The sequence below is a fragment of the Gopherus flavomarginatus genome, chromosome 5, assembly GCF_025201925.1.
Source record: "Gopherus flavomarginatus isolate rGopFla2 chromosome 5, rGopFla2.mat.asm, whole genome shotgun sequence".
Taxonomy (NCBI): Eukaryota; Metazoa; Chordata; order Testudines; family Testudinidae; genus Gopherus; species Gopherus flavomarginatus.
Genome location: NC_066621.1, coordinates 37948489 through 37961564, shown reverse-complemented (window position 1 = coordinate 37961564; position 13076 = coordinate 37948489). Strand labels below are relative to the sequence as shown.

General features: G+C 52.2%; 1 protein-coding gene across 13 annotated transcripts; it reads left to right on the top strand.

The window, feature by feature from the left end:
• The first annotated feature begins 200 nt into the window (after positions 1-200).
• Positions 201-13076, top strand: LOC127052591 (uncharacterized). 13 transcript variants are annotated; one of them, XR_007774764.1, is made up of 12 exons: positions 201-838; positions 1567-1663; positions 3237-3428; positions 7489-7629; positions 7707-7841; positions 8399-8886; positions 9275-9384; positions 9742-9864; positions 10214-10462; positions 10580-10685; positions 11186-11273; positions 12540-13076. XR_007774764.1 is itself a non-coding variant. In XM_050956442.1 (7 exons), exons 1-4 carry the CDS (start codon positions 8643-8645, stop codon positions 10451-10453), a joined length of 717 nt encoding a protein of 238 aa, XP_050812399.1. In that variant the 5' UTR covers positions 8084-8642; the 3' UTR covers positions 10454-10462; positions 10580-10685; positions 11186-11273; positions 12540-13076. The 13 variants fall into 13 exon arrangements, 1 of the variants encoding a protein (XP_050812399.1); XR_007774768.1 differs by lacking the exon at positions 8399-8886 and having other exon boundaries at positions 3237-3412; XR_007774763.1 differs by lacking the exon at positions 8399-8886 and having other exon boundaries at positions 7489-7586.

Here is a 13076-nt window from a genome sequence, read left to right as displayed (position 1 = left end):
GGGATTCGAATCCCGCTCGCGGCCAGGGGCGGCCCCAGCCCTGGGGAGCCGGCGGGTTCCGCGGTTCAGTCCTCGCGGGCGGCACCAGTGGGATCCGCCGCGGCGCTGCTGGGGGGCCCGGAGGGGGCGGGGACGCGGGCTGGGGGGCCCGGAGGGGGCGAGGCGCGGGACGGGGCTGGTCTGAGGAGCGCTGAGGCGGGACGGTGGGTGGCGGCTCCTCACGGGGGGGCCGGGGGCTCAGACACCCAGTTCCAGGCGCCAGGCCCAGCCCCGGGAGCAGCCCCGGGCCCGTGGGAGCCGGGCTGGGGGCAGCCGCAGGGCAGAGGCAGCGCGGAGTGAAAGGGGCGGGGCGGGGCGGAGCTGAGCTGCCTGGGAGCCCCACAAGCGGCAGCCTGGGGCCGCGGGGCCGGGCGATGTCCCATCCCGCGTGCGCAGGGACCGAGGGGCAGAATCAGTCTGTGAATTGTCGGTAGTTTAGGGGCTGCAGCCTCTTCACACACAGTCACTTTGTGAACTTCAGAGCAGCCCAGGATCTAGCGAGGCCCCGCCCCGCTCACACCTTCCCCCTTCCTCCGTCACTCGCTCTCCCCGACCCTCGCTCACTTTCACCAGGTGGGAGGGGTGCAGGCTCTGGGCTGGATTAACATGGGGGCAAATAAAATCAGGACTTGTCCCTGTGGGGAGGGGGTTTCAGTTGTTCCTAAAGGTAGGGGGAGCTCTCAGTCTCTGTCTGATTGTCTGTCTCTCTCTCTATTGGGGTTGAGTTTCCTGGGTGAGATGCTGCTGATTCGGAAAGAGATTAGACATTTATATAGACAATATCATCCAAACTTTGCTGGTATACAAAATGTAGAAGAGATATAAATCCTCATGCTTCAGAATATAAGCTTACCACTAACTGATAGGGGTCAGGAAGAAACTTCTCCTATGGGCAGGTTAATCAATAATTGTTTGGTATGGGGTTTCTCAGACTTTCCTCTGAGGCAGTTGGGCCTGTGACTTACCCTGAAAAATAGGTCATTGGTGGGCCTTTATATTATGGGGCTGATCCTTTTTTGTTTTACGGTAGTGTTTAGATGTCCCAAGCAAAATTCAGGGTCCCATTACAAAAACATAGTAAGAGATTGTCCTGTGCCTCAAATACAATCTAAACAAATAGACAAGATGGGCAAACAGTAGGATAAAGTATTATTAACCTCCATTTATAGATGGGGAACTGAGGCAGAGATGAAGGACCAGATTTTCAAAGGTATTTAGGTGCTTAAGATGCAAACAGATGCTTAAAGGTGCTTTTGAAAATCGCACCAGCAGGTTAGGTGCATAACACCCACCAATTTCAATAGGAGTTAGGCGCCAAACCTAACTTAAGCACTACTGGTCTATTTCCCATTCCAATTTTCACCAAAACCAGTACGGTTCTGCTCACTGATGCCTAGAATATTCCTGGAATTTTGGAATTGATTGGATGTGGTGTTCACAAGTTCATGTTACAAACAGAAATGCCATCAAGTAGAGTGAAGAGCTCACATTACTCAGTAAACAAGTTTTCACGTTTTCCTCTCACAGATCACTTCTTCAGATAAAGAATATTTCTTCTCCCAACCCGCCCTGCCTCATACCTACAGTACCCCGCAGCAACAAGAGAGTTCAGTGACATGAAAAGGTAATTTTAGGACAGGATTAAGGGCATGGGTGCAAACCAAGTGGTTTAAAAGTGATGGGTGCAGTCAGTCATTACATGATGATGTATACAGTCTTTGACATCACACTCCATTGCCAAGGAAACAATAGTGACATCTCGTGCAGAGAAGTGTAAACAAGAAGCGGGCAGCATTATCTTCTGCAAATATAAACAACTTGTTTGTCTGAGTGATTGGCTGAATAAGATATTATATTACACCCATAACAACACAGACCATAGATGGTCAAAACACCTGACTTTATGGTCACTGCTGTGGTGATGGCACTTTCACATCACTGGTACCTGATGGCCATAGACGTTCAAACCTTTTGGGATTTTTCCTTATATGGACACTCAGAGCCACAACAGGTGACCCATCTCAGCCGAGTAATAAAGAGATTGTGTGACACGCCAGCCAGCCTCTGCCTATAAAGGCTGGAGCTGCCAGCAGAGCCAGCTTTAGACCAATTCAACCAATTCCCCTGAATCGGACCCCGCCCCAAGAGGGCCCTGTGGCCAAGCCCCAGTACGGCATACTGGCAAGAGCTGGTGCGCTGTACGGGGGTGGCTCAGCTTCCCCAGGGTGGGTATTTAAAAGGCCTGGGGCTCCCCTGCTTCTACCACCCCGGCCCTTTAAATAGCCAAGGGAGCCCTGGGGAAGCAGTGCAGCTTTGGCGGCTATTTAAAGGGCTGGGGCGGTAGAAGCAGGGGAGCCCTGGGCCCTTTAAATAGCCCCCGAGCCCAGGCTGCTGCTGCTACCCTGGTGGGGGAGGGAGGAGGAGGGGGCACCCCCTGTACCTGAGCCCCCCTGTCCGCAGCCAGCCCCTGCTGCACCCCCTGCCTGCACCAGCCCCGCACCCCCTGCCCTGCCTGACCAGCCCGTCTCCAGCCAGCCCCGCACTCCCTGCTCGCAGTCAGCCTGTCTCCTGCCCGCCCCTGCCGCACCCCCTGTCCTGCCTGCACGAACCCTGGACCCGTTTCCCTGCCTGCAGCCAGACCCTACCTCCAGCCAGCCCTTGCCCTGCCTCCAGCCAGCCACATATTCACTGGTGCACTGCAGTACCCTGGGCAGTAACCCTGCACGCCTGCTTCAATGAGGGGCGCAGGGAGCAGCTGGGACCCACACATGTGCACACCCTAGGGTGACCAGACAGCAAGTGTGAAAAATCAGGACAGAGCGTGGGGGGTAATAGGATCCTATATAAGAAAAATAACCCAAAATCGGGACTGTCCCTGTAAAATCAGGACCTCTGGTCACCCTAGCACACCTGAAGGGAGTGGCAGGGACCCAGACATGTGAAACAGAGCTCATTTCTAGTTCAGGCCCATCTTTTTAAAAAAGAACTTTAGGTAGGGTTAACATCTGTATTTTCCTGGACATGTCAGGCTTTTTGGTTCTTAAATCGCCATCCAGGAGGAAAATACGGATGTACGGTAACCCTACTGGTATAAAAAGTACATAGTGTAGCACATCCCTTAAATCAGAACTTTTTATAGGGAACCAGTTGCTAAGAAATGAAAGGCTTTTTTTTTACATTCTTTTCTTTTTTTTTAGTTATCCCAGCCGGGGCCCCGCCGAAAATGTTCGAATTGGGCCCAGCACTTCCTAAAGCCGGCTCTGGCTGCCAGTTCAGCTCACAAGCTCCAGAAATCCCAACAAGAACAGGCTGGCTGCCTCCTGTAGGCAAGACTTGAAAGCCAGATGCCTAGTGTGATGGAAACAAATAGAAGGTGCAGAAGCTGACAGGTTAGATCACAGGGACCTCTGAAAGGGAGGGATGGAACTAGGGTGACCAGATAACAACTGTGAAAATTTGGGACAGTGATGAGAGGTAATAGGAGCCTATATAAGAAAAAGCCGCAAATATCGGGACTGTCCCTATAAAATGGGGACATCTGGTCACCCTAGATGGAACATTTTTACAGTTCTTGGTAATAGCAACGCATTAGTTACAAAAATTACCATTAGCAATAACAACGAATTCATTGCAAGGGTCCACCTACAATCATTTTTGTCATCATGCCACACCTTTGGCTCAATACTATTGGGGTTTGGGCCTTTTAGGCAGGGCCGTCCTTAGGCATAGGCAGAATAGGCAGCCGCGTAGGGCCTCACTCTCCCTGAGGGCACCACTCTCCAGGCAGCCCAGACAGAAGCAGGGCTGCTGGGTCCTAGAGAGAGCCGAATGCAGCAGGGTCTGAGGAATGGGATTGGCTGCTGGGGTCTCTGGGAAGGGGAGGGGGTAGGGTTGGGAAAGGAGCTCACCTGTGAGTGTGACACTTTCCCCCCGGCTGAGGTCAGGTGAGGCAGGCTCTGTGGCTCTGGAACCAGTATCCTTTGTTGTCTCCCATAACATCCATTCTTCTCCCCCCTGCCCCATGGAGCACCTCCTCCTTTCTCCCTCCTCCCCAGGAGCACCCCTCTTTCTCTCCTTCCTCCCCTCCGTCAGGGCTGGGTTGGGTGAAGTGCTGGGGGTAGGTGGGGGGAGGGGAGGCTGGCTGGCTGCTGAGGAATGAAAGTGAAAGTAACTCACTTCCTCGGCAGGCAGCCAGAATTGGAATGTCACACAGGGCTTGGCTGGGGTTAGCCAGATGTTTGAAAAATCAGGATAAGAAATTGGAGTAGGGTGAGCAGATATCCCTATTTTATAGGGACAGTCTCAATTTTGGGGTCTTTTTCTTATATAGGCTCCTTTTACCCCCCCACCTCCACCCATCCCTGTCCTGATTTTACACACTTTCTGTCTGGTCACTCTAGGTGGGGGTAATTGGTGCCTATATAAGACAAAGCCCCAAATAACAATCCTGAATCCAATTTCAATGTTTTTTTTTAAATCAATATCTTAGCCAAAAACAGAAAATTAAGTTGTTGACAATTATTAGTGACAGGTTTGGTTTGAGGCAGGGAGTGGGTCAGTTTTCATCAGAGAAACAAAAAATGTTGACTGACTTTCCTATAGCCTGTTACTCCTGATAAGAGCCCTCCAACAACTGTAATATGCTCATCTCCTTACTAGTGTATAAAGCAGGGTTCGGCAACCTACGGTACACCTGTCAAAGGTGGCAGGTGAGCTGATTTTTGATGGTATGCAGCAGCAGGCTGAGCGGCTCAGCCCATCACTGCTCGGGGGTTCCGGCTGCTGCCCTATTGCCAGCTGGGATACCAGCCATCGGCCCCACTCAGCACCTGCTGCTGGTCTGGGGACCCCCAAGGAATCCCAGGCTGGCAGTGGGCTGAGCAGGCCAGTTGAACCTCTCAACCTGCTGTCAGCCTGGGGTTCCATTCACTCAGTTGGCAGCAGGCTGAGTGGGCTGGTGGCGGGCTGAGCAGGGCCGGTGGCGGGTTGAGTGGCTCAGTCTGCTGCCAGTCTGGGGTGCCAGAAGCACTCAGCCTACTGCTACTCCGGGATTCCGGCTGCCGGCCCCTTGCCAGTCAGGAGCTCAGCCGCCAGCCCCACTCTGCCTCCTGCCAGCCTGGGTGAGCAGAATCCCAGGCTGGTAGCGGGCTGAGGGGGGGTTGGCGGCCGGGATCCTGGCTAGCAGGAGTTGGTGGTCAGAACCCCAGACCAGCAGCGGGCTGAGCAGGGCCTGGGATCCTTGTCTAGGGTTCCAGCCACCAGCCCGCTGCCGGTTTGGGGTTTCATTTACTCAGCTGGCAGTGGCCTGAGCAGGACCGGTGGCCAAGACCTCAGATAATAACAATAGTTTATTTATATAATACAGACATAGAGAGAAACCTTGTACAAACATTAAAATGTATCACTGGCACAAGAAACCTTAAATTACAGTGAACACCACTTCTGAAAGGTTGCCGACCCCTGGTATAGAGTGACCATATGTTCTCTTGCTTTTTTTTTTCCCTGTGAGTCAGTATAACTTTTGCCAGCCCAGAAGTTGGGCAGCCAATGTTTTACATTTTCACAATGTTTTCTCCAACTTTCATAAAGTAAATACATAGTTAATATGAGTTAAAAAGGCCAGGGACACTTCTTTGTGAAGAATCTGTACAGCAGATCATGCCCATAGACGATCCAGAAAAGAAATTTGAGGTTGAATTTTTTAATGTTGTGATGGATAAAGCAGTATCTGCTGTTGATGAAAGGTTTAATACCTTGCAAGTACACCATGAACAGTTTGGATTTTTGTATGACATAACTAAATTCAACAAAATAGGACAACAAGAGCAACTAATGACAAAGTGCAAGAATCTAGAGAGCCTCCTGAAGCACGGTGATAGTTTTGATTTAAATGGACTTGAACTGTACGAAGAATTGAGTACACTGTCATCAATGTTGCCACATGCAAAATCGGTGATGGACATTGTACAGTTTATTCATACCCGCAAACTTGTTGACATATATCCTAATGTGTACATTGCCACTCGTATTCTACTGACAATTCCTTTAACAGTAGCGTCAGGAGAACGGAGTTTCTCAAAACTAAAGCTCATTAAAAACTATCTCCACTCTACAATGAGTCAGGAACGCTTAACTGGTCTTGCTATTCTTGCAATCGAACAAGACACGACTTTGTCTTTGTCATACGATGACATTATTACTGATTTTGCAGCCAAAAAAGCCAGAAAGATTGCTTTTAATTAAAAACAAATCTTTGTTTCAATACCTCTTCATATAAATTTCCAATAAAATTTTGATAAATTAAAAAAAATATATTATTTGCATCATTCTGTCATATCAGAATTTTTTCTATAGTGCTGCTTCTTTAGTGCTAGTCCATCAGCATTACAGTGTGCTTAATTAAGTTAAACTGGTTTTAATAATGTGAATGTGGCAAGTTTTCCAATACTATAAGCTTATGTTTGTGTTGCTAAGAGCAGATCAGGCACAGGGGCACCAGTTTAATAATCTTGCCTAGGGCACCATAAATCCTAAGGCCGGCCCTGCTTTTAGGGTTAACCTGTGGTTTCCCTTTGCAAACTTCCTCCTTGTTTTGAAGGATCAAACCCTGATTTTTCTTGCTTAACAGAATTCACTGGCTGATGGGGTGGGATGTCTTTGCTAACAGCCATTAGCAAATCTTTCTTCTCCCTACCAGGCAAGTAATTTGCATCAACACAGAAGCACAGACTGCTCACTTAAAGAATCAGAATGGAGACATTCCTGTTCCAACACCTTTGTCTTCCCAACCAGCTGGCCAAACACAGCCACTTGGTTATAGAGCTGCTCAACTTTCTTAACAGCTCTTACTCCATCTGAGACCTTTTCAAGCTATCTACACTGGCTCTTTCAAAAGGAAAGTTAGTGGATTTTTACATATCTTCCTAACCAGTCTTTAAAGGGTTAAGTCAGTCTGTGAGTTAATTAACTCTTTCTGGCCCTGTCGCCTTCCAATGAGACATTATTTTACACCCATAGCATCACAGGCCATATATGGTCAAAACAGCGTAGCCAGGCTGGGACCGGGCTGGGCCTGGGCACTCAGCTGGGGCCAGGTAGGGGCCAACGAAGCCAGGCTGGAGGGAGCCGCTCAGTCAGGAATGGACTGGAGGGAGCCACTGGGCTGGGCTGGGCCTTGCCATGCCTCCCTGGAGCCCTCATGCTCCTTTCCCCTGATACAGCCTTTGTTCCAGCTCAGGTGGTAGCTCGTGGATTTCTCATGATGGCTGCCCCATTTGTTCTCTTCCACCCAGATACAGATACAAAAGTGATACATTTATACAAATAGGATGACCGCATTCAGTAGATTATAAGTGTTGTAATGATACCTTACAAGAGACCTTTTGCATGAAGTATATTGCAGTTACATTATATTCACACTCATTAGCATATTTTTATAAAATCATCTAGAATGGAACATGACAACAGCGAAGACGACGACCGCGGAGACACCTCCGAAGAAATGCCCTAGAGCCCTTGGGCTATCACGCTTCAGGAATGTGCGTGAGGTACTAGGAGACCTGGAAATGGGGGGTGTCCTGCTGGCCGTAGGTCAGTGTTGTGAACCCCCAGTTGCTAGGCTGAGTTTATCTATCCCCTGGCAATAAAACATTGTCTTGTTTTCACAGCCACTTTCGATCTCCTGGCTTCTACCCCCCTACCCTGCTGGCAGGGCCATTGTGCAGCACCCTTTCCAGCCTATCTGGGTGCAGGAGATGGAGGAAGAGAGCATCTGCCATCCAGCTCCATCCCATCTAGAGCAAGTGAGTGGAGGTCTCCAGAGCCATCGCCAGTGTGGTGGGAATGGCCCAGCAATAGGGCTCCCAGCCATTCCCTTGCAGGAGTTTGTTCTCAACGTTGAGAGTCTTTGGGGAGGGCAGAACCTGCCAAGTGCTGAACACCCACAACTGCAAGCAGTGAAATCAGTGGGAACTGAGAGTGACTCCTCCCTCCTAGGATTGGCACCTTGTGAACGAACTTTCGTTGAGGACTATCTGGGTTCTGCTCTTTCTCTGGCCTGGGAGGGAGCGGGGCCTTCTGGGGTGGAGGGAGCTGCTTGTCCAAACTAACAGAGAGCCCCATTGCTCTGAAAGAACGAGACTCTCTCAGTTTCACAGGGCCTTATTGGTGAGGGGGAACATTGGGAGCAGCCTGTGCTGTGAGCTGCTGCCAGTGCTTGTGGACGGCAGCCCCCCTGCCGTGGGGTGGGGTGTGTGGTGAGGAGGAATTGCCTCAGCAGAGGGGACGTGGGCAGGGGAGCAGCCAGGCCCGTTAATGAGAGGCTGCCTTGAGCCCAGACTCATGGCTGCTCCCCACTCAGTTCCAGGATGGAGCGGTTGAAGCGGATGCTGAGGAGGAAGGCTGGGCAGGTGGCTCTGGAGCCAGTAGGGAGCAGCGTCCATCTTGCCCAGGAGGAGAGTGGCCCCTCTGTCCCCGCAGGCGGGGAAGAGGCCAGTGGGCAGGCAAAGTGGAGAAGCTCCCTGACCTTCTGAAGGAAGAGAAAAACACCAGCTCCCTTAGCAGGCCCTGAGGCACCTTCTGGTCCCAAATGGAGGTGGCCTCGGATGATGCTATGTAGGAGGGACCCAGGAGAGGGTGGGAGCCGGGCAAGGTGGCTCTGCGGCTTCCTTTCCAGGAAGCAGAGGAGCCAGAAGCCCAGCCCCAGGGCCCAGCAGGAGCCATCCACCAGCCTGGCCACTGAGGAGCCCTCAGCCAGCCCAGAGCAGGAGCTGGGCAGCTCTGGCACGGGGACCAGCAGCTCCTCTGTGCGGTCTGACAGCCCTGAGGCTGATGGCTCCCTCTGTGCAGGTGAGGGGAGACTCGGGGGACAGGGAGAAGGACGGGGGCAGTGGGGGACTAGTAATACCCTGTGCCCATTGGGTCACCAAGGCGCCAGGACTGAGCCACGGGAGCCCCACTAACACCATGGGGGTGGCACAGTCACACCCTGTGGCAGGGGATGCTGGGCAGAGTCCAGGGAGCTCCAGCCTTCCCTGATGTTGCGGGGGAGGGAGGGGGCTGATGGCCACGGGGCCCTGAGGCTGATGGGCCTGAGGGTGTCTCTGGGAGGGGCAGGGTGGGGCCCTCTATGCCATGGGGTTTCTTGTTGAGGATGGGAGACATTGAACCATTTCTCTACACTGCATCCCCCCAGTGGCAGCAGGGATTATCCTTTCTCCTTCTCTCCCTGGTGCAGAGACCCCCAGTGCCCAGCAGGAGTGGGCTGAGGAGGAGGAGGAGGAGCATGTGTCCCCTGAACAAGACACCATCAGGGTCATCCAGGAGCACCTCCAGGGCAGAGTTAAAGTACAAAAATCTTACAGCTGCACTGTCCCTGAGTCTGCCCTGCCCCTTCTTCCATCCTCACCCACACAGGGGGGTCTTGTCCCAGAGAATCCATCATTCCCAGTGGGGAGACCTTCTCCCTTGTTACCTGGCACCCCAAAGTGGGAGCATGTGTCTCACGCAGGCCAAGGTCTCTGCTCCCTGCAGACACTGTCCCAGTTACAACCCCAGTCTGTGCAGGGCGACACTGGTTTCGGGAAGCCGGGTGGCTTTCCCTGTCCAACTTCATAGGGTTCCTGAGCCATGGAGCTGGTGTAGGTGGGTTGGGGAGGTCCCTACCTAACTGTCTCTCTCTCTCTCCCCCCACCCCACTCCTAGTTGGTGGCCAAACAGCTCCGCTTCCTCCATACAGTCCCACGTTTGTGCTTTTCGGCACAGCAGCAGGGGCTGAACACTCTGGAGCCCCACTTCTCCAAAGCGGCCCTCGTGGAGAGCATTGCGGTGAGTGGGACCCCTGTGTCTGGCCCCTGGGGCGAGGGACCCAGAAATGGGAGGAAGAGTTGGTGGGGCCAGAGGGGGAAGCAGAGGACAGTGGTTCCTGGGGCTTAGGGCTGGGGAGCAGGGAAGGAGAGCTTCTGACACTGATCGGGAGCTGGCAGTGGGGGAATTGTAAGGCCGGAGGGGAGGGGGAAGGAAGTTTGATGGATGGGAGGAATGGGGGGCCCAGCTGGTTGGGGTTGGAGGTGACACTGGCTGTTTCTGCAAAGCATTTTGGCCTCCTCCCTGGGAAGTGCCTATGGGTCTGTGGGGCCTGAGTCACATGCAATTTTATCTTCTTGGGGTCTCTCAGGAGCTGATTGAAAATCTGCCCGTGGTGCCAGAGCCAGCCTCCATCATCTCCAGCTCCATGGCCACATTTGAAGCCTCAGGTACCAGGACCGTCCCATCTAGCTGCCCTAACCCTGGTGCTGATCGGGTCTGGAGCCGGGAGTCCCAGATCTTCTCTGGCCTAGATTACCCCCAGCTGTGGCTGTTCACATCCCCCCGCAGAGGAGGCGGGAATGTTCCCCCTTTCCTGGCTGGGGGGTGATTCACTCAAGTAACGTTTGAGTGGCCGTAGGGAGAGGATCACTGCGGGGGAGAGGGTCATGTCCATGGCAGTGCCAGCGCCACTCCGGTGCTGCCAAGGATAACACGGGCTCCTCTCTCCCCACAGCAAACTGAAGCCGCTGCTTGCCCTGGAGCTGGAATCACGCCTCCTGCGGGCTCTTCTTTACACCATCTTCACCATAGGCACTGGGCAGGATACCACCCACTTCCAGGTAGGTCACGATCCTACTTCTCTGACCCAGGAGCAGGAGCCGCCTCTGGTCCCTGCTCCCTTGCTTTGATGGAGCTGCTGAGAATAGGAGAGGGGTGAGCAGAGCTAGGAACAGGCCCAGGACAAACTGGCAGGGACGGCCCCTTCCCTCCAGGGGGGATTGTGTTACCCCTCTGTGGCTGATCCCAGCCTTCCCTCTCCTCATTCTGTGCTCTGCTGCCTAGACTCTCCCAGGGATCCTTCCTCCCACCCATTGCAGTTTGGCTGGTTCCTAGTCTGCTGGGTACCAGGCCCTGCACAGAGAACTGCTAAGGGCAAGGATTGAGGAGCCAGCAGGTTCATCCGGCCATGAACTCTTGCTAAGTGTCCTTGGAGTGATGTGAATGGGAGAGGCCAGGATGTGCCTTTTGGGTCTGGCCAGGGCTCCCAGAGAACCCCCCTGGTCCCGTGACTGGCGTAGCACCATGTCGCATGACTGACAGGTGTTCCCTCTTCTTGCAGGCTCTGCACAATACCTATTTACAGAGCCTGGACGCCATGCTCACTGAGACCCCCACTCCAGACAAGCTGCAGCACGTCTTAGAGGAGAGTAGAATGGGCTGGTCTGGGGCGGAATTTCCCCTTAATCCCATGAGAGGGCTGCAAAGGAGAGACTAGAAGAGTCCCATTTCCATTGTGTCCTCCTAGCTTGGACCCAAGCGGCCCCATGTTCCCAGAGCTGTCAGTGCAGTGCAATGTTGGGACCCTTATGCCTCCTGGGGTGGGGCGCAGGGGAGCAGAGGAAAGGAGCTGGGACTGTCAGCCAGAGCTCTGCATGGTGGCATTAAGCACTAACAGTGAAAACCAGGCCTGGCAGGGGCCTGAGAGACTGAAATCCACCCCTGTGAGATGCAGGACATGGGCCTCTGAGAAAAGTCACTGGCTCCTTTCTAGGGAGACCCTGAGATACAGGAGGAGCCTCAGGGAATCAGCTCTTCTGTCCTAGGGACACTGCAGTTCCTATAGGGATTGTCCTCATGGCCACTCCATCCATCCTACCAAGGCTTTTGCAGCTGGGGTCTGGGGTCCACGGCATGTGCCTTGATCCTGATGTGGTGTTCATGGATCAGAGCATATGATCTGAGGGTTCAGAGCAAATAGACCAGCCCCAAGACTGACCATTGTCCCAAGACAATGACAGCTTGTGCCCAGTGGAGGACAGGGCCAAACAGCTCGGCTTCCTCCATGCTGTCCCATGTATGTGCTTCTTGGCACAGCACCAGGGGCTGGACACTTTGGAGCCCCACTTCTCCAAAGTGACCACACCATCAGGGGCTCATTCACCTGCACATCTACCAAAGTAATATATGCCATCATGTGCCAGCAATGCCCTTCTGCCATGTACATTGGCAAACCGGACAGTCTCTATGCAAAAGAATAAATGGACACATCTGACATCAGGAATCATAATATTAAAAAACCAGTAGGAGAACACTTCAACCTCTCTAACCACTCAGTGACAGACTTGAAGGTGGCAATTTTGCAACAAAAAAGCTTCAAAAACAGACTCCAAAGAGAGACTGCTGAACTTGAATTAATATGCAAACTAGATACAATTAACTTAAGTTTTAAACAGAGACTGGGAATGGTTGGGTCATTACACTAATTGAATCTATTTCTCCATCTTAAGTATCCTCACATCTTTTATGGGTCATCTCGATTATCGCTTCAAAGGTTTTTTTCTCCTGCTGATGATAGCTCATCTCAATTGATTGGCTTCTTACAGTTGGTATGGCTACTTCCACCTTTTCATGGTCTCTGTATGTATAAATATCTTCTTTCTGTGTGTTCCATTCTATGCATCCGCTGGAGTGAGCTGTTAGCCAGTGAGTGGCCCATCGAACGGACACTTAATTCACAACGGACCATGGGAGGCGCCCATCTACACTGAACGGACTTTTCTGTGAACGTTCCATCTGACGTATCCTGCAAAGTATCCATCCTGCAATGACTGAGCAAAATCAGGCATGGACGGGGACTTGCCCATGTAACTCCAAGCTCCCATCTTTCAGCTGTGATTTTCCACTAGCTGTGCTGAGGACTTTGAAACAATGGGTTTCCCTCCACATGAGGGAAGTTAAAAGAGGCCCTGGAAACATCTCCACTGTGCCTCTATCCTGCTCCAGCCCCTGGACTATGGACTTATACTAATGGGAGCATCGAACCAAGGAAGAGGAACTTCCAGTGATTTGGAAACACCCAAAGACTTATCAAACCAGCAGTTTATTCCATCACTGCTATAAGCCTGAACCAAGAACTTTGCAATTATTGTATTTGATTCCTTTAACCAATTTTAATTCTCACCTTTCTTTCTTTCTTTTTATAAATAAACCTTTAGCATTTAGATACTGAA